The 21915-nt window shown below is 46.1% G+C and overlaps 2 protein-coding genes across 2 annotated transcripts; one reads left to right on the plus strand and one right to left on the minus strand.

The window, feature by feature from the left end:
* The first annotated feature begins 3968 nt into the window (after positions 1 to 3968).
* Positions 3969 to 9850, plus strand: LOC124685953. Its single transcript, XM_047220002.1, has 10 exons — positions 3969 to 4225; positions 4336 to 4425; positions 4939 to 5204; positions 5924 to 6012; positions 6093 to 6196; positions 6387 to 6465; positions 6554 to 6629; positions 6718 to 6829; positions 8494 to 9025; positions 9554 to 9850. Exons 1-10 carry the CDS (start codon positions 4024 to 4026, stop codon positions 9642 to 9644), a joined length of 1641 nt encoding a protein of 546 aa, XP_047075958.1. The 5' UTR covers positions 3969 to 4023; the 3' UTR covers positions 9645 to 9850.
* Positions 9851 to 13441: 3591 nt separating this feature from the next.
* Positions 13442 to 14207, minus strand: LOC124676504. Its single transcript, XM_047212552.1, has one exon. It carries the CDS (start codon positions 14137 to 14139, stop codon positions 13792 to 13794), a length of 348 nt encoding a protein of 115 aa, XP_047068508.1. The 5' UTR covers positions 14140 to 14207; the 3' UTR covers positions 13442 to 13791.
* Between the last annotated feature and the right edge of the window lie 7708 nt (positions 14208 to 21915).

A 21915-nucleotide genomic window follows, 5' to 3' on the forward strand; every position in this document is an offset into this window, starting at 1 on the left:
AGCGGTAGTACCGCTTGAGAGCGGTAGTACCACCTCGGTACCGCTTAGGTACCGTAACGCAAGTTACAGCACCACCGATGTGGTACCGCTTTAGTACCGCTCGTGATCCAGTAACTCTCAGAGGTTATTGCGGTACCTCAAGCGGTACCGCAAGCGGTACTACCGCTTTGTGTCCACGTGGGTAGATCTGTGGGGGATTTCGAATCCAGAGCGGTACTACCGCTTTCCAAAGCGGTAATACCGCTTAGGCGGAAACAACACATAACGGTTGGATTGAGGGGACCCTATAAAAAGGCCCCTTCTTCCCCAACTCGTTTTCATCTCTTCTCTCTCTCCTCCATTGTTGCTGAGCTTAAACCTTGAGGATCTCCCCAACCATCCAACCAATCTTGCCCAAATTTTGAGGAGTGGTGGATGAGGCCCCGATCTATAGTTCTACCAAGAGAGATTTCACCAATTCGTGCTAGTCCTTTGTGGATCTTGGGGTTAGGGTTCCTATGGTGGGATCTTGGAGGAAGTGCTCCTATGGAGGCTAGCTTGGAGTTGTGCTAGCCCCATAGGGTGTTGGGAGCCTCCTAGTGTTGTGGAGCTCGCCACAACCTTGTGAAGGAACCACCGCCTCGACTGGTGCCTTAGTGGAGAAGGGGGAGCCCCTTTGTGGAGCCCTCTCGAGGAAGAAGGCGAGGCCTTCCTTCATGGTGTGGCCGCCTAGCCTCTTGTGTGAGGCTAGCACCTCCTCAACGCAGACGTACTCCCTTTTGTGGGAGGAACTGCGGGAAACAAACCTCGCCTCGTCTCCGCGCCATCCGGTTGTCCCGCTCCTTACTCTTGTTATTATGCTTGGTTCCTTTGCTTGTTGCATTAGCTTAGGATCATACTAGGAACATCTCCACCACTAAAGCTATCACCTTTACCTTCCGCATCGCCTAAAATCTGAAAAAGACTAAAAATTTGTGTAGCGTCCATTCACCCTCCTCTTGTTCGCTACGATCCGTTCAACAGTAAAGAAAACACTAAAAATAAATTTATTTTATCATATCTCTACTATTAGTAATTAAACTCTAAAATAGTATTTATCCTAATGATTAATCCTTAAAATACAATAAAGTAAGAAAAATGCTAAAACCATTATTAACTTGTATTTAAAAGTTGTTTCTTAAATCCAACCCTTATTCAACAAATTGTTCCTTTAAAAGTAGATGAGATGAAATAAAACATTAATTCCATCATGAATGAAGCCCTAATTCTATTTTTGGTGACCTAATCTAGTAAAACCCTAGGAGCTTATGAATAGTAACATATTGTCTTAACAATGACTTGTAGGTCTTCACCAAGTAAAATACATGCTCAAATTCAAAGTCAAGTTATACAAGTACAAACACAGATGAGGTTGTAATTTCATGTACTCATGTGGAGTATACCTCATATGATCAAGTAATGAAAAACCCTAACTTGTTAATTGCATGACATCAACCCTAATCACCATTCCCTAGTATACCACTAGTGTGATGAACCGGAATAGCAACCATGTGTAGTAATTTACTTTATGTGTTCATACTCAACTAAAAATCTACAAATACTAGAAGTTTATGAACCATCTTGTTTAGGAACCAACTATTCTTTACTTAGTGAATCAAATGGAAAGATATAGTAAACCCTAGAAACCAAAATCCCTTGTTAGAAAGTACTTCTTGTTCACTAAGAAATATATTCTTCAAAAGTTATTCTTTTGAAGTAAGTAACAAGTAATCATCAACCATGTCATATAGAACTTAAAACTGAAAATTATTCTTTACATTTTAAGGTCATACCAATTTACTACAAAAAACTCGATATCTACCACGGCAATATTTTGTCGTCTAAGAGTCTAAGGCGATGAAACGGGTTATGCGGTGCATATCACGTCACCTAATGATCACTTTTTTGCGTTTTCTCTTTATTTCCTTTTCTCGGTTAGATGAATGAATTCCTCCCATACACCGAATTGAGCGCCTTTATTTTGTTTGTTATTTTCGCAGCGACTTGAACCTTGTGCAAAGACATGCAAGGTATGGTGTGAGCCGTGCAAAACCCTGCATAAGCCACTTGGTTGTTTCATTGATTTGAAAACAAGGTCGATATCCATCGAAGGAGAGGTTATTTGTGCCTAAACGTTAAAAGTGTATCACCCTCGTGTTAATCAAGCTAGGGGATGTAACTACTTCCCTTCACACTCTCTTTTAGTTCTTTTGCATGTGTAGAGGTTTGTGCAATGTTCTCTATGCTCTATCTCAGAAAGTTTTGATGCGACCACGTATCCTGACGTTTCAATACGCTTGCTTGGATATTTTTTGAACATAAGAGGGGCCTAAAGGACTCAAAGCTTTTATTATAATAGAAATATGGTTACAATAAAACTCAACCACAAATCGTACTTTGAAGAATAGGGTGCAAGCAACTTATGGCTAGATGCACACACTGAAGATATACTACTGAAAAGACATGTTGTCTAAGCATAAGAACACAATTAGAGCTTGCCAGGGGTCTGATGAAAACTCAGACACGAAGAACCTAAAATTGTATTCTTTAAGGGCCTCTTGCAGTCTCGCCAACCCTAGAGCCAGTGGCTCAACCAACAATCACGTTGGCAGACGCATATGAGGTGAAGGATTGAGTTTTAGATGTAGAGTATGCATCACCGAGCTCAAATCAAAGATATATCCTCCGCTAAATCTAATGAACGGGGACTTCGAAGATGCTCTCACACGTCTCCTACGAATCAACTCGAGCGGTGTGAAGACTGCGAAGACATCAAGATGAGGTCATCTATCAAGATCTAGAGAAGATCATGGGGGAAGAGCTGGTTTGTACAACTGCTAATGTCGTATTGGGGAATATGGCAAACCAGATATTTCCTAAAGCGGAAAGGTGGGCCAACAAGGTGCTAGATGGGCCAGAAAGACAAGGTAGGAGTAGAAACCGCTTTTCACACCCTTTTCCCAGCAAAACTAGTGTTTTCTGCATCAAAATGGCTTAAGACCATCTCATCTAGCAATTAGTGTTTTCTATCACGAAACAGCCCCAAAGTGTCGTTTATGTATAAAACAACCCAAAAGTAGTAGTTATTTGATCTGACTGCCCCAAATGTTTTGGTTATTTTTCATTTACTCGAGGGAACACAGAGGTACTGGAGTTGCGGAAGATCGTCATCGGCCTAAGTGGATGTCGAGGATGAAGGTGACACATGCATGGCTTGTTATGCCAATTCCTCGCATGGGAACGACATGGACGAAGAGGTGAAGATGGTGCCGGCATCAGCGTGGCTTGAGGACGGCCAAAGTGATGGCGCCATGACATGGTGGCAGAGGGAACTCTCGACAGCTTGCATGGAAGCATGCTAAGAGAGGGAGATGAGGACATAGCGACGACGATGGATGGGAAAGAAGTTAGGACACTAGGGATATGGCTGGGTGTTTTATAGGAGACAAGAGCAAGATGAGGTTGTGCATCAAGAGCTGGAGAAGATCATGTGGCGAAGAGTTGGTTCGGATAGTGGCTGACGTTGTATTGTTGAAGATGGTGAACTAATTTGTTTGAAGTTGTAAGATGGGCCACCAAGGTGCTAGATGGGCCAGCAAGGTTAGGTGCGAAGGTTGCGGCCTTTTATGATTTTCCAAGAGTTCTTATCTAAGAGAGAAGGTTTGGAGAGAGAAAAGGAAAGGGGAAGAGAGAGGGGAAGAAAGAAAAGATGAGAAAAATGTATCACCCAATAATTTGAACAAATTTTATGAAAAATATTTTTAAAAAGATTCCCAACACTAAACTTGGATTTTATTTTAAAATAAGAAAAAGAGTGGAGAGAGGTTTATTTAAACCCAAAGATATTTTTAACCCAAAGTAGTTTTTTTTTTTTTAAACTTTTAGGACTACCTAGTAGTGGACTAGTCCTTGGTTGGTGTTTTGCGCTGGAGTGGTCGACCCAAAATGGAGGCCGTACGATGAGGCCGGCGGCATAAAAACCCTAGTCCTCGGTCGCCCTCCGGCATGGCCACCGCCACCACCTACGCTCTCCGCCTTACCCCGCCCCCACCACCACTGCGGCACCACGCTCCGCTCCTTCCGCAGCTCCGCCGCCGCACGGCCGCTAAGGTGGCTGCTAGCTGGGTCCCAGCCGCCGGTGACAACTCGGACGACGGGGTTGGTGGCTGGTGGCTCCCAGAGCAGCCGGTGGAACAGGGGAGGGCAGGTAGATCTCTGAATGATTTCGTTGCTCGCCGACTTCTTGATGCGGATAGATTGCACCTGTGAGCAGATATTTTGTTGTTCTGCTGTGACCCGTAGGGATTGCGTTTGCAGGGTTCGGGAGAGCTCTCGCGGTCGGGTTGGGGGCCACGGCGGCCATCGCGTTGGCCGGGATCACGTGGGGCTCGCCATCCTCTAGGAAGTGTAAGTTTCTCTCCATTCTAGCCCCACCATGTAAATACTGAAATGGTAAATCCCCCCTTTTTGATTTCGATGTGATACTGAACTTAAGATATATGAATCTAGGAGGATTGCACATTTTACTACCAATACTTAGCTTTGAACTGGAATGCAACAGCGAAACTATATCAGCAGCAACCAATTGCCTAATTCTAAGAGGATAGAAGAAATATAGCAGAGCATCGTAGAAGTTCACTGAACCTAGGCCTACCTTAGCACCTCTACTATTCTCACCAGCTTCGTGCTATTCCAAATGGAAGAGTGGATTTGGTGCTTGCAATATTTGTTTAAGTTGTTTAGCTGCTGTGGACAGTCTATTAGGTACATCATTAATCTTCGCTAACGTGGTATGGATTAGCTTGACGTCTTATGTGTTTGCGGTGGTGAAAACTGCTCTTTGTTTTGCTTGTGATAGAGTTAGCTTGTTTAAGGAGAGTGAAAGAAACAAATAAATTGTTAACTTATACTGGTTTTCAGGCCTAGAGCAACTTGTTGGGGCTCCACTTCATTATGTTCAAGAGAGGCTGTCAATACCAGAGTCAACAGATGTTCCGGAAGATGATGCAAGCGTCAGAGAGCCGGGTACAACTGACGTTTCGAGGATAACTGTTGATGAGACATCTGATGCATCATCTGTTGATTCAAACGGGAATCACATACCAGCTGGTGGTGGCCGTGTTTCTTTTACAGTTCCTGTAGATCCCATGCACGAGGAGGCTTTGTCCATATTGAAGAAGCTACAGGTATTACAGCTGTAACCATACATATATGTTTTTTTTTAATCTGAATCATGAATGTTGCATTATCTTATGTGAACACATTGGTTTACAACTCAATTTGCTGACATGCTGTTTGCTAAGTAACCTTACAAGTTTTATACATGCATTTTTTTGTTGTTGCCTTTATCGCTTACAAGTCACTATACTCTCAACTGATCATGCAGGTAGGAAAGATTACACTATTGTGAATTGCCTTGTATCACTTCTGTTCGCCATTAGTCTGAAGGGTTTTAGTTCTTTCATTACACCACACTATCATGCACTTTACAGCTTCTCTCAGATTTAATATGATATCATATATAACCTTGCTTGCATAGGTAGATGTTATTTTTTAATATTGGATTCTGTATCTTCTGTCTACATTAGTTTCTGTGTTGCTGTGCAGTATCACCTCCAAGCGATCATATAACACAAAATTAGCTTCATCCCCTTTGTTCATATAATTCTCTAAATGTCATATAGATTTTTGATTATATGTATGAGCCGTAAGTGTTTCTGTATATTCCACGAAGTATTTTATGAGTGCATTCCTACTATATATTTTATGAGTGCATTCCTACTATGTATTTTATGAGTGCTTTCCCCATGCCTTCCAGCTTAACTGTATTCTGTAAGAAACCTTGCAATTATCTTAAAGAGAATCATTAGTTCTGATGATCTTTTCATGACCTTTCGTGCCTCAGATAATTGAGAAAGATGCTAGCTCCAGTGAATTTTGTACCCGGAGAGAATTTGCAAGATGGTTTGTTAAATTATGCTCAAAGTTAGAGAGGTAATGAAAAAATACAGTATTAAAAGAATGTGAGCTTTGCATGGCATTTTAGTATTGCCTTATCCATCAATGTCTTGCAGGGAAAGGATGCACAGGATCATACCAGATCTAATAACTTCTGGTTCTTTCGAAAGTGCATTCGATGATCTAAATTTCGATGACCCAGATTTCTTGTATATCCAGTGTAAGTTTCTGTTTATATTGAACACTATTAAGCTCAGCCTAGCAATTGCTTACATCTCAGAGACAGGCCCATGTAATATGAAGTGCTGCACTTATGACTTCTGAGCCTATCTTTTTCTTTGTGAAACAAAATATTTCTATTAGATTTCCACAGGCTGATAATCTAATAGTCATTTGTTGATGATGAAAAGCTTTGGGAGAATCTGGCATTGTGCCTAGCAAGTTATCAAGCTTCTTTGGCAACAGAAATTCCAACTTCCTACCTGAAAGGTACTGACATGTTGAATTTTCATTTTTTTCCCTTAATTGTGTTGACTAAGTTTTTAAAAATAAAATATATTCTTTGTTCTGGTTGTAGTTATCTGTCAAGGTTTGACCTTGTTAACTGGAAGGTACTAGTGGAGTATCCCTTTGCATCAGAATTAGACCAAAAGGTACATATACCTTTTGATCTTTTTATGTCCTACTGCATTGTTTCTTCTGTTTCATATTTTGTGAACCCTGACTCTGGTTACAGTCCAGATGCTGAGTAAAAATGATCATACTTTGGATTTGAGCGCTTGGCCAGATGTATCAGCATCCGTACTTACGGACTTGTTTGGTCACAACCACAGCATCATCAGCAAAGTTTTTGGTATGATGTGCTATATAATCTTTTGTATGTATGGTGTTAGTTGGTTGCGTTGCTACAATTTTCCGTAAATTGCAGTACTTATGGTCTGATAGGGCTTAGCAAGACTACAATATTCTTTGTCATTTACTCATTTTGCTGATTTCTTATTTTAGTTACCGGCAGCTGCATTTTGTTTGGCATATATTAGTGGCGTGTTTCAACTTATGTTTTACGTGTGGTTGGTTCCACTGTTCACCTCTGTGGCCAGTCTTTCAATTAGCTGGCTTATTTTGCACAATATTTCCATGTAATACACGTTAACTATCCACGTTCAAAAAGGTGAAATATAAAGTAAAACATAATTGCATAAAGTCTGTAGTTTTTTATATTCATATTGCATTTCTCATGTGCTGGAAGTACTACGGCAAGCGCGGCCACAAGGATGTGCATGTGCTTGCAGCGGCACATGGCCCCTACATTCATCAATGTGGTCTCCAAGTCAGTCAATTAGCACCAATATTGATACCTAATTGGTTGCAGGTTTGGTTTGTATCCAAGTCAGAGGAGGCGCCTGCTTGGAGACTATTGTCAGTCCATATTAGGATAAGATTCTATTTCAATTGCACTAGAGGATGGAATGTTTACTATAAAGAGTGATATGCTGTATGGTAATGGCATATAGGCAAATCAATGAATGAAAAAAAAGCCACAGAGGACTCTTAGGTCCCTTTCACTAAATTAGCACCACATTAGAATTGACACCCAATTGGTTGCAGGTTTAGTTCATATCCATGTCAGGACACCTAATTTGGAAGTCTCTTGTATTCTTAATAGGACATGATTCTTTCTCGATTGTACATTTGTACTAGAGGATGGACTCTTTACTATAAATATACATAGGTTATATTTCATGGCTGTACAAGCTTTTGGTTTGTGTTAAAACCTTTATGTGTGTTGCTTTGTCCATATAATAGTTAGTAGAGCTCCGAAAGTGTTCAACTTTTATTTTTGTATTGGATGAATTCCTATAACATTGCAATGAAAAGAGTATACTTGTCATGGTAAAAGTTCTTTTGAAACGCGATTGTGTTTTTTTCTGAAAACCATTTCCTTTAGTAATGAAAATGCTCTTTGCTCACCGTACTCTGTTTTCTGTGTTCTATTCATATAGAACCAAGTTTTTGGTGGGCCGTTTCTGAGTAACCAATATCGATGGAGCTTGAAAGGACATGATCATTTGTTCCCAAGGGAAAGAGTATATAGTGAAAACTAATAAATTGGGCCCTTTTTCTCCCATCAACATAGTTGCCCCACCTGTAGCTTCTGCCTTATTCGCTTTCGAATGTGAATTGAACTGTACATTTTGAAATGTTAATTATTTTTAGTGTTTCTGGGACGGCATAAGTGTGTTGTGTTGGGCCATTGTGTTCTGTTGATTGCTCCAACTACACCTTTAGCTAATATGGAACGGAGGAGGTATGTTTCAAGTTTAGGAACTCTGATGAAAAATATGGGCTTAGCTGAATATTTTGTGTATGAATTTTTTGGTACAAGAACTGCTCTGTCGTGTCATTTTGCGATTCTTATTATTTGTAACAACAGTACTTAATTTATTAGCAGATCACCTATCTTATTTTTTCTCATATGCTATCCTCGGTAACTTGTGCAATCACTGCATTTGATAGGAAACACCAGGCGCCTTCAACATCATAAGCCTGTAACAAAAGCACAAGCGGCCGCTGCACTGACCAGTGGCCGAATGGAAGAAGTAATACACGATGAATTAAACAGACTTGAAGCAGAAAACCAGTCCCGACGTTCTGTTATGGGTGAAGTAATGGAAGAGTTAATTAATAGAGGGGATATAAAAAAATATTGGGAAGTCAAGATGAAAAAAGAGCAAGATCGTGAATTTGAAGTTGATAAGCATCTTCAAGGTGTGTTGCATGAGCTTGCAAATGAGAAGACAGATCGAGAAAAGCAAATTGCAGTCTTGCTAAAAGAAAGAACAGCTTTAGAGTGTCAGAATCAGGAACTGGCAACTTTAAGGTCAGAAGTTGATGGCATGTATGATAGACTAGCCACGGAGAGTCTAGAGGTCATGGCTGATGAAGAAAACATAGAAAAATTGTCCTCTGATGTGAGCAGCAAGCATCAAGCTGTCACCGAAGCTAAATCGTTTCTTGAAGCTGAGAAGGAAGCTCTGACTATGCTAAGGTATGTCTTTACAAAACCTTCACTATGGCTTATTACATTGTATCAACACATAGCACCTTCAGTTATAAATTTACATGGTACCAAGAAATATTAGTTCATCATCTTATGCCACAGTAGACATGTAAATGCATGTGCACATGCATTGGTTCAGGAAAAAAAAAGTGATTTATCCTACAGTAGTGAGCATTTCATGCACCTGCCCATCTGCAAAAATGATATTAGAGGACATTAACTAGTCCTATATTCAAGGAAAAAATACGAAGAGTCCATTGTTATTGAAGGATTGGTCAAGATTCTCCGCCTGAATTTGTATGCAAGTTAGATCTTCTGTGTGTCATGGATATCAATATATACATATGCCAATCTTTTATATCATGCCAATTTCCTCTGCAGTTTTTTGTTACCCTTGTAATTTTCTGATTTTTTTTTTCGAGCATGCCGATGTTGCAAATTGTTGAAATGGTGTCTTGTGTACAAGAAGGCATTTCCGTAATACCTGTCGATATAACACCAGCTGATTTGTACCAGGTCCTGGGTGGAACAGGAAGCAGAGCGCGTGCATCAGCGTGCCGAGGTACTTGAGAAGGCTGTGAGAAGATGGAGAGTACCAGCTGATTGAGCCTGCAAATTGACCATGCAGCAGACATGTATCTGGTACTGTACAAGTTACAGCTTGATGTAAATTTTTTGTGTTCGATGTCGTCAACGCCTCTGCTGTCAGCTATAAATAACTTCCCTGGGTAGTATGTAACTTCAGTACCTGCCAGATCCTCCGATCATGGTTTATTTCTTTTCTGTTTATCAGTGAATTTTGTTTATGTTTCACCGGCAAACTCGGTTCATTTCGTTGTTTCGGTTTTTCTTGCTCGATGGCCGCAGATAATTCTGCGGTGTCCATGTACCATGATGGTCTCGCAGTTGGACCATGGTTGCACCGGGGTAGTCTGTTAGACTGGAAAGGATGTGAGTCTACTCTGTTCGCTCTAACACGTTTGTTTTTTATGTATCCTGTATGATTTATGTTGAATTTACTCCATACCAGTGCCAGTGCCAGTAATCAGATATGGAGTTTTAAGAGGTACATTACATGTTAATACACAATACGAGAGTCAAGGGAATTGCGATTTGCGAAGGCTGTACATGCATGACCTCGTGGGGTTGCCATGAGTTACAGCTATGGAAACTGACACACTGCTAAACCAAATCGCCACCAACCACCAAGTGTATGCATACTTGACAGATTCAAACAAGGGGAAATGAACGATCATAGTTAAAACCTCTGTGTTGGCATAGCTAAAACCTCTCTGTTTGCGACGGTGGAGGCTCAATTTCACGCTGGCACGCGTTACCCACGACCACAAGTAGGCGCTATAGTATTCGTGCACTCTTCTCTGGAAAAAGCCGATCTACCCCAGTTATTACTATTGTGGATTCGTGATGCGCAGAATCGGAGGAAGCATGCCGCAGGATGCAAGCTCTGCGCACTCATTTGCGAGCCGGAAATACTCGGTGGTTGCTCACTCAGTACCCATCTTCACTATCTTTCCCTTTTTGCTACCCTCGCCCTCTGACAGCCCCCACTGTCAGGTGGGCTCACAGGAGCAATATGTTGCAATCATACACGCCAATGAAGCAGATCTTGACGACGACGCCACTGCACTATCCTTCGAGGTTTCTGGTAGTGGAATAGGCATCATTTCCTCGGAATCCTGTGGGTACATGTGCATGGGATTGGGATGACCCCAGATGCATATGCGGCTTGTGCCACTCAACATTTGCATCGATGGTGTTGGCACTCCTGATTTTATGACTTCGGATTTAAACGATGCAAAAGATTTGTCAATTCCATAGATTAAGTCGAAAAGAGTTGGCGGATTTATTAGTGGGAAACCGTCCAAAACCGGTACAGACACACCGTCAAAAACACGAATGCCGTGAGGGCGCTCGCGCACACAGAACCACCACGGCTACCCACACAAACAACGCATCACCGAAGTAAGAGTCGTCGTTGAGGTTGTCCATTCATATCATCGTCATCACTCTCCACTCTCCAACGACTCCAACTTCAACGACTAAAGAAGACCACCAAGGAAAACCTCACCGAAACGGCGTCGTGAAGCGGTGGGTGTTGTGCATGCTTCAAGAAGCATTTGACTTCCCACATCGACTGCTCCCAGAAAAAAGGCAGTGGCAATCCATCGATAACCAATATTGCTTGTGGGAGGCACCAAGGATGACATTATTTGTAAATTTACATCGTGGGGATATACTTGGCGGCATCGGCATACAAAACACAATTCGAAGGCATGACACACTCTTACATGCCGGAGGCGGTTTGGAAGAATTGGGCTCCCCTAAATGCAAACATTTCACGTGGCTAATCTTGCAAGATCGGGTGTGGACGACCGACCGCCTAAATAAGCATGGGTGGCCCAATTGTGGGCGTTGGAAGCTTTGCCACCAAGGGGATGAAACCGGGGTTCATCTCTTTTTCAAATGCCGCTTCACAATCCGAGTGTGGAACATGATCATACATTGGCTTGGGATCACTTCGATGGACACATCCCCATGTGAAAACTACGACTCGGTAAAAGAATGGTGGGAATCGCTTATCTACACTAATAGCACTAGAAGGAGATCCTTAGCGTCCCTCATGACGCTCATTTCCTAGGAGATATGGAACGAGAGGAATGCCAAAGTTTTTCGAAACACTTCTACCATGCCGAACGTAGTAATGGCCAAGATCAAAAGTGAAGCATCATTATGGAGCATGGCCGGAGCCAAACATTTGGGATCAATAATGCCACGAGAGTAGGCTTTTGTTTTGGGAGCCCTTTTCTTGAGCTTTCGATCCTTTCTAATGTTTAAGTTGTAAAACTCTTTCATAATCAATGAGATGAGATAAAGATTTTTCCTCCGTTTTAAAAGAATATATTGCTTGTGGGACTCACTCACCAAGTCACCCACGAACCCGATCGACGCATATCCGGCAAAACAGTGTCATCGGATTGATCCGATGATGGGGCAACGGAAAAGGGATCTGATCTCCTTGGCTAGAAATGTTCAGTTTCTGGTTGTCTCTTCGCGCCGGTCCTATTTGCATTTTGCGTAGGCGAAAACATCTTGTGCTACAAGTAGCACTCATCGGGTGAGCACGATTAAGCCTGGTCCATGAGTAGCCTCACCGAATTTTCTATCCTATGGGATTCTTCCCGTTTAAGCTAAGCTGTTCCTAGTACTAGTCTTTCCCGGTTGCGGTTCAGTGTGTCCTATAGTCCTTTCGGTGTTGAGAAAGGTATATGGTGCTAACTTGTACGCGACAGGCCTGGCAGTTAAGTGTCCACCAAGATTGCACGAAAATAGCTAGGAGAATATGGGTATAGGTGAAGTGAACCTGTTTTTTAAAATCTCAAAAAATGGTATTTCAAAGTTTCAGAAAATTTTGGTGCAAATTACCTCGATACTTAGCCAAGATATACTGCTTCTTATAACGTGGTAAGGAGTAGTTGAAATTATGAAATACCTAGAAAGTTAGTTAACGTCCTCTGAAGACCAAAAGAAACTAACAAGTGATCAACATACGATCGATAGGGACCCACAATTTTTTCTTCAATAGTTGCACAATTCTTTTGAAATGAGGAGGGCAACAATAAAAAGAAAAACACTGAATCGTCCTCTTATTCGCACATGCTACCGAAACAACAAAACAAGCAATCACAACACCCATTCTAGCCAAGGAGGGCTTCGTGACCCAACGGCCAACGTCACGGGGATGGTAGGCCCGCACCCTGAAGAAGGGCGTACATCGGGCTTCGCCTACGGCTAGAGAAGAAACATTGCCCGGGCCTTTGGTCCTGCGACGTCTACAATGAACGCACACCGGCCCCGAGGCCACGCCACTGGCCCCGATTACACGCGAACCGATGCCTTTGCCCCCTTGGGGTCCAAAGTTGACACCCTATGAAGGGCATTTGGAATGTGTCGCCTCATTTCTTTCCTTCTTCTTTGCAAAATTCAGTGAACAATTTAGAACCACCTATTAGTGGTTGCACTTGTAAGGGCAGGACTCTACCCACCAATAATCAACACGAGCATTCAAATCCTGGCGATCACAAGGTTTGCAAATTTATCTACATGGATCACTTGAAGCTTTTGCCACCAGCATATCTAGTTGACATACCCTTGTTACATACTGTCCTGTCTAAAGAGCAGTGCCATGCTCTCATGGTATGGGGCATGCCATCCAACAGAAAACTGACACAGAAGGAAACGGTACAGTACTTTACGGTACGTTTCGTTCAACAGATAGATAGCAGATGTGGATGGTGACAGGGTGTTATGGACTCATGGTGATTTGGTTCAGGTACAATTACAATCAAAAAGAAAAGAAAACTGGTACATCAATCAAAATGATGAAAAAAAAACTTAGAAGGGGATATATATGGGTGGTTAGAAAAACAAAACCCTCCATGGAAGAATTTTGCCTAGCTGATCAACTCCCACAGGCAGGTGCAATCAAGGAAAATTGCATAGACAAGACCATGTTTTGCAGAAAAGCAGTATAGTTCTTCCTATCATTACAATACCATTAGAAAATAGAAAAGAGTACAAAAAAAAGAACAGATAAATATAGCACTAGGAACAGACGCACCCTGTCTCACCGGACAAAAAACAGAGCAAGCCTTGCAATCTTTCTGCTCGGCTTAGACTGACCAAGGAAGGAGAAGAAATGAAGGTGGAGGAGGAGGGGTGTGTCGGCATGGACGCTAGTAGCGGCCGGCGTTGGCGCCGAGCTTGATGGTCGTCGGGTATGGGCTGCGCATGGGCGACCTGGGTGGCTGCTCGAGGCGGTGGCCGTCGGCGTCGTAGTAGATGACCCCGGAGAACTCGAGCGGCTGGCACCGCTCACCCAAGAGTATCTCCTTCCTCCACAGCCCGCCGTCATCCTGCTCCCGGCCGCCTCGTCCCCTGGCCGCCGGCAGCGAGAACGTCTTCCTCCACGGTGCCATGGACGCCTTGCCGTTGCCGGTGGCCATCTTCCTCGCCGCCCGCTGCAGCCGCCGCGTGCACGTGCCCATCAGCGCCGCCACCGCCTGCAGGAGGCTCACACCCATCTCAGCACGATTTCGCCTTTTGTTTTCTTGGCTTATTGTGTGCTCTGTGTGCTGTAGCGGAGTGTTTATTGATTGCTCTGAGGTGGTGGCCGTTTGTTTGGTTTGGCGGCATATATAGAGCGGGGTCTCTCGCGATGGTGGCGCTGCAAAAGTCAAGCAAGTTGGTCGGAAAGAGATTTATCTATATTTAATTGCCAATAATCGCTGCGATCTTGTATCCAAACAACGGGATTTATCTTTCTCTGGGTGGTGTATCGAGTCGGCTCAAGTAATTGTCTGAAAATTTCATGGAAGATTTGGACACGATCTGCTGAAAAGATCACCATTACACGCAAACTGTGCAGCCTTTCTTCGCCACGCCGTTGTTCGTGAGAATGTCATGCTCGAGAGTGCAACTATGCTATCAACAACCACCAATATACCAAAGACAATCTCTGACCCTCGGGTAGTACCAAGTTGATGGCATTTATCCATGGTGGTTCACATTTGTGAAGACAATCTCCGAGCCTGAGGCATAAAAAAGGCTCACTTTGCATTGTTGCCTTGAGGATTGCAGCAAGGATTTTGAGTGGGTATTTGGTATGTTCAATCTCGATTTGCTATTATCTGGCACCCTGCTCTTTTCTAGTCTCGAGATCAGATGTGATCATGCACGACATGATCATCGAGAGTGAGGACGGAGATCCTTCACCAATGGATGATCCAGTAGATCCTCTTGCCGCCATTAATCACCAGGTGAAAAGTTTGCTGATTTACTCACCATGTACCATGAAACCGCGATGAAGTTGTTAATCACCAGTTGCAAAGTGATCTTGTTGCGCTCAAAGTAGACGGTGTCGCCTAAGTCTTTATCTAGTTAAACTTTATTTTATTTAAATTGTAAGAATTATTGTATTTTTATTTTAGTATTTTTAATTAAATTTTACTTATTCATATGTTGATACTTTACAAAAATGTATAGAAAATGGTTAAATATGAAAAATAGGTCAAAAATCTATTGAGGACATTGTGTTGAGGGTGCGGCTGAAGAAAGACGCCCCCATACATGGCAATTTGTGTTGAGTAATTAAACTTTATTTTTATTTAAATTGTAAGAATTTTTGTATCTTTATTTTAATCATTTTAATTAAATTTTACTTATTTATAGGTTGATACTTTACAAAAATGTTTAGAAAATGGTTAAATATGAAAAGATAGGTCAAAAATCTATTGAGGACACCGTGTTGAGGGCGGCTGAAGAAGGACGCCCCCATACGTGGCAATTAGGGTTGAGTCTGATCACTCCGATCCGACGCTGTTCGCAAACGCCTTTGAAAATCGCGAGTGAAGATGCTATAACGCCTTATTATTTATAGCCTTCTACTTTCCCCTCCTCTCCTCTTCCCCTGCTACAGTACTTGATCTCCTCTCTTACACATCCAGGCCGGACCGAAGCCATCCTCAGTGGCTTTGCCGCCAGGGAGTGGTGGAGGCGAGGCGCCAGTGTCAGTAGTGTATGCCCCATAGTAGGTCTAGTTTTTCTTGTGTTTCGTCTGAGGGGCGTATGCCCGGTAGTAGGAGCGGTGCTCTGGATCTTGGCTACCTAATCCATGGCTTGTTAGGGTTGCTGCCTCTTCTGCTTGTGCTCCTCTGGTCAGAGCAGAGCGAGAAGAGGAGCAACGCAGTCTCCTTGAATAATCGGCAGCGGTGGATCTTCTCTGTCTGCAAGGGCGCCACGAGGTGAAGGTGTTCCTGTTCGGCCGTGGAGGCAAGGGGGAATATCAAAGCAGCGTGGTGAGGTGTTCTCTGGCTTATCTCCCGGTCGGCCTTGGTGGCGAGGAGAGAAAAGCTACTCGCGTCGTCCCTGGCTCCGGTCAGGAGGACGGAGCAGAGAAGCTCTCTGTCGCGCTTCTCCCTGGCCTACCGTGGAGGCGAGGAGGGAGTTGCTGACGATGCCGCCTCTCGCTCTAGTCGAAGCCAGTCTCTGCCCAAGAGGTGCTATGGAGCTGCGCTTGCTACATCTTCAACGCCGTTGATGGTGTCCTTCCTAGAAAGCTCATCAGCAGGGCACAATTGCTGGCGTCACTGCCTCACCCGTGTATCCTATGGCCGAACGGCTACCCTTTTCCAGGAGTTCAACCTCCACCCGGAGGCCTGTTTCGGCTCGTCGTCGACAGTTTTTGCCGACCTCGCCCCAAGTGGCTTGCTCCCCGGCGGCGTGGAAGGCAGTCGATGGTGGAGTCAGTTCTCCGGCGGTGACCAACGACCCGATTGCTTTTTCAGTTTTTCTTTCAGGGTCATGTATGCAAATATTATGGGCTGGTTTGTTACTGTATTATTTGGAGGCCCTGACTGTATCTTGGTATGTAACCGCGTTAAATTAATGCAGCTTTCGGTCTTACGGGGCCTTACCTGTTCAGAAAAAAAATATTAATAGCCTGCTTCACAATATATGTTTTACGATAGGGTAGTGCTGAGCGTCCCCCGGGGGATCAAATCCCCCGATCCCCCGGGTCGCGAGCCGTTCGATCGGGTCAAACAAAGCGCACTCCGTCGTTCGATCAACTACAACCACCTCCACCACATGGGTGGACCCCGCCATCCACATGCCCGGTAGGAAAAAGAAAAAAAATCCAGTCATCGTCTCCGCGAGGGCATTGAGCGCTTGATGCTGCAACTAGTAAAATTGAAAAGAAGTCCGACGAGACTGCAGCCGCTCGCAGTAGCACCACCGCTACGCTCGCAGTACCATCGCCGCCGCCAATAGTAGCACCGCCGCCGCTTGTAGCACCTCCGGCAATGGATGGTAGCACGTCCTCTTGCCGCTCTTACCATTGCTGTTGTCGCCGTAGCATCTCTGCCCCTGGCTCGCTACACCGCTGCCGCTTGCCCCCTTGGCCCCTTGCAGCAAGTCTGGACGCCCTTTGTAGCAAGGTCGAACACCTTTTGTAGCGGCGCCGCCCGCCGGTAGAAACCGCCTCCGCTGATTGCAGCAACACCCCTGAGCTCCTTGTAGCAAGCCGTGGCTGCCATTTGTAGCAAGGCCGGCCAACGCTAGCAGCAACCTCCTCCGCCAGTGGGAGCAACGCCGACAACCGCCTTGCAGCAAGGCCGTCGGCCCTTTGTAGCAGGACCGGCCGCCGCTGGTAGCAAGAACCTCCGCCGACAACCACTTGTAGCAAGGCCGGCGGCCTCCAGTAGCAACTGCGGCGACCGGATGTAGCAACGCCGGCGGCGCGATGTAGCAACGGCGGCGCCTGCACGTAGCAACGTCGGCGGTCGCATGTAGCATCGGCTATGACCCATAGCACCTCCGGCGTTGGCCTTTGCAGTAACCCGGCGGCCGCCTTGAGGCACCCATAGCAGCTCCGGCGTCGGCCCTTTACAGCTGCTGGCGTGGGCAGCTCGCGGGAACGCCTTGCCGCGGCGGCGGCCTGATTGTAGTAGCCCCCACCTCTTTGCGGCAGCAGAGGAGAAGGAGCTCGAGCTCGGAGGAACAGGCTGCCTCTGCCGGGGGAGGTGTTCCCGTGTAGTGGAGGGATGGAGGTTGTCCCCGGCGAGGGTGGCGGCGGATCGAAGCCAAGAGTGGCCGGAGCAGCAGCTGGGCATTAGCGGATTTGGTTGAGATGGCTTGGGCGGCGGCGACGCGGTACGGCGCCTGCGATTTGGGGAGAAGTCGCTTCCGTTGTGGGATTTGGGGAGAAGGAGGTGAGGGAGAAGATAAGATGCAGGCCCACGGGACACGCGTCGAGCGCTCGAGGCGGAGGATGCGAGCAACGCGTTCCCCCGGGGGAAGGCCAGCGTTTTCCTTTACGATATGCCGTACTGAAGATGGCGGCTGACCTTGGCAACCTGGCTCGCCCGTAGTCAGTGGATTTGGACGTGATAAAGAAAAGGCAATCATACATTTCTCTATTGTGGCCATGTTCACGTAGTACATACTCGTCTCCAGTTTGGCATGTACAGTATATACGGCCCTTGTGATTTGTGAAGAGCAAGAAGTCGTCAAAACGATAAGCCGGCATTAACACCCACAAGATAACCTCTCACTCGCCCCTCCTGGATGGTTGACCCCGAATTAATTAAACCTACGTGCCCTTTCAAGCTTACCATATCGCTAAACCTCTGTCGCTTTCGATTTTGTGTATGAGCCGACTATCTGAAAACGAATGCCTGAGTTGTTAATTTAGTGTAGAGTAACAATTAGGATTACCAGCGGATCAGACTATGAGGATTCAGGAAGAAGCTGGGGTGATGTCATTTGAGACTCCGAGATTGTTTAACATCGAAACCTCAGAGACCAAATCGTCAGTAAGAAAAGGAACAATTCGTGTACACAGCCGCTATGGCGTCGACCTTCGACAACTTGTTCTTCCCCTCCTCTCTGTCTCCAGCGCGGCAGCGCCTCCCTCTGTAATACTGCCCCCTCCTCCACTTACACGACTTCAGACATAAACGCTGAAGCTACGCTGCTTTCACTTGGAAATATCACTTGACATAGTATTGTCAGGAAGTTTAACATGATTGCGGACACAGTTCGCCTAACAAAACAAAAGCTGGTTGATTCAGTTGGTCGAACGATTCCAGCCAAATGCCTCAATTCAGTCAAGCTTTTCTTTTGCCAATTTAGTCAAGCTGAAGCTGAACACGTGAAGGATCCAGCCTGGAGAAGAGTAGATTCGTGGGTAGGTTTTTGATTTCGTCAAAATTTCAATTCAAGAATCGTCGGGTCTCTCGCGTAGCAGTATGAAGGACCGGAGGAATGTTCAGAGGCATGGCACTCAATCACCATAGCTTATTCGGTTCGGTGATCACCTACAAACTACTATATTACTCTACGTATCTCTTCACCAGACATGCGTAATAGCATGTTCGGTACACGAGCGATAGCTGAATAATCGTCAGTCTCGAGCAGGTGTCGTGTGTTAGGGGGGAATGCACGAACAAAAAAGCGAGGTGGTATTACTTTGCCATTTCTAACTGGGAACAATATTCATATAGTCTATATCAATGGAGAAAGTGCATGGTCAAACGTCAAAGGCCTAGAATCATCAGTGCGCAGTGTACAAAAGATAACACTCACTAGTGCATCACATAGGGTCCGAGTGGAGAACTCCGAGAGGAAATATCGCAACAATTGTCCAGTCCAGCAGCATTAATTGGAACCCGAAATGCCTGGGTCAAAATACATATCATGGGAGGATAAAGCAGATGAAGGAAGGAGGTGCTAAATGGAAAACGTGCTGATTTATTGAACTGCGGGTTGATCTCCGGATTCGATAGGGGGTTTCCTGAAAAACGGCGCGACGTACCACGGTCGTTTTTAAATTTAATAGTACAGATTATTGCCAACTTATGCCTAGCAGCTATGGTGCTCGAAATCAGATTCTACCGATCTTATCATTGCATCAAACTCAAACCCCCTGAGTTCCAAACATAAGATAGTTTTAATTTTTCACACTCTCCACCATATGGAAACTTTTATCTATAATTTTCGCTAGATAATCATACGCTGACACAATCTGTATAAACACATGCAAGTATAATACCCCCTCTCCTTTTGAACGTAAAACCACAACACTATATTATGGATCGGAGGGGATACATACAAATACGCCCAGTGGCCGAGCTACAACATTTGCAACCAGGGTGCCTAGAGGGTGCCAAAACAGATTAAAAACTTTTTTAGGAGGTGCATTTGTGGTAAAAATATATATGCTATTTTTCACAGGAATTTTTTTCTAAGGGGAGTGGCTAGCTGCAGATCCGGCACTGAATACGCCGGCTTTACTTACTCATGTCACTAACAAAATGTATTTCGTGTGTATTAGTAGTGGTCAAGCTTTTAAAAACGTTGACCACACATATACTTCTCTGCCCTAGTGGTGATATAGTATAGTCGGCGAGGTCCTAAGAGGGGGGGATCGACAGTGAGGACGGAGCCCAGCGGATGAGATGGCACAGGAAAAGAGAAAAAGAAACACAGGAAGTTAAAAAAATAATTCCCTATATGCAGATTTTCTTTTGCAGTACAATTTTTTGAGTACAGAAAAAACAGTTGTAGCATACGGGAATTTAGCGTATTGTGCTAGAGGAGTGCAGTCTAAGTGCATCAGTGTTTTATTTATGTCAACTAGAGAGCAAGGACGGAGACAAGGGGGGACGAGGGGGGGCTGCCCCCCCCTATGCTCATGATTTTCCTTTGAACACAAGCCATGTCAGCTCCTTATTTGTGTGATTTTAGCTAGTTCTGCCCTCCTCATACTAACATTGTCCCCCTTACACTTCATTCCTGGCTCCGTCCCTGCTAGAGAGGTTAATGGACAAGTGCGTCATTTTATTTCTAGCAACTAGAGAGGTTTGGCGCCGCTGTCCTTTTTGTTGTTGGTATGATGGTATCCTTTGGGGAAGGTGCAGCGCTCCGTGCACGGCAACCACACCAATGTCGAGTCGAGGCTGCACGTTTCGACTCTGACTCGTCTCGAATCAATGGGTACAACGCTGGAGCTGGCCACTGGAGCGAATGCGCGTGGGCACGGCAGCACTGCGACTGTACCTAACGATACGTTGGCCGTTGCCACCGGCTTCTCCTTGTACGTTGGCCGTTGCAGTTACATGAGGGTTTGAGGGCATCTCCAGCCGAGCGACCCAAACGGATGTGCTGGGCAGTCCGTTTTAGGCCGTTTGGGTGACCGAACGGACACGCGGACAGCGGCCCGCGTCCGCATGTCCGTTTGGGTCGCACGCTGCGCCCAACGCGACGACCCAAAAAGACGTCACGTGGTTCGTCTTTCTTGCGCGGCGCTGCGCCATGGCAGGCCTCGACGGGACAGCAATGGTGGGCGGTGGAACGCGCGGGAAAGTTCCCGCACGCACCAATGTTCCCGCGCACGCGAAAAGACCATTGGCGCGCGCTCGCGCCCAAGTTTCCCGCCAGGCCACCGGCTATAAAAGACGGCGGCGGACAGAGACCGCATCACACCCTCTCCGCCGTCCTCTCCCCCTCCACCTTCTCCGGTGCCATGCCGTGCACCCTGCAGGCCACGTGGGCCAAGCTCTCCCTCGCCGCCCAAGCCAGGTTCCCGCGGACGGAGGAGGAGGAGCGCGCGGACGCGCGGTGGGTCGCCGACGACGACGCGCTCCGCGTCGCTGCCGAGGTGGCGGCGAAGAAGGAAGGGGACGCGGAGATGGTGGAGGCGGCCGCGGACGACTGGCACGAGACCGCGGACGGCTGGTACGAGGCCGCGGAGGAGGGGGCGGCCGCCGCGGAGGAGGAGCCCGTGAACGAGGAGGACCTCGCGCTGGCCAACATCAACGCCGCCATCGAGGAGCGTCTCGCCGACCTCACGCGCGTGACAAAGGAGCACGAGGCGACCTGCCGGGCCGGCCGCCGCCGATTAGGCGACCTCCTCGGCCAGAAGAACGAGTTGCTCGCTATGCGAGCAGCCCGCCACCTCATCCAGATGCCCTCGCCCGAGCGGCGCGCCCGGGAGGCTGTTGCGTCGGCGGAGCGCGGCCGACAAGAGCGCATGCGCCGGCGGAACGGGAACCGCGAGGCCCAGGCCGCCGGCCGCGTCCGCCTGGAGGCGCGCACCGCTGTGGAACGCGCCGCCCTGCGCAGAACTGGAGCTATGCGGGAAGCGGATGGTGAGCCGCAGGAGGCGGAGCGCGAGGCGCGCGGGCGGAAAGGAGGAGGATGAAGTCCTCCGCCGCGCCACCCAGCTTGTAGCTGGAGTGGAATCCTCACGCGTACAGGCCGTCCGCGTCGAGTGAAATCCACGGCCCCGACAGCGAAGA

The sequence above is a fragment of the Lolium rigidum genome, chromosome 1 (genome assembly GCF_022539505.1).
Source record: "Lolium rigidum isolate FL_2022 chromosome 1, APGP_CSIRO_Lrig_0.1, whole genome shotgun sequence".
Lineage (NCBI taxonomy): Eukaryota > Viridiplantae > Streptophyta > Magnoliopsida > Poales > Poaceae > Lolium > Lolium rigidum.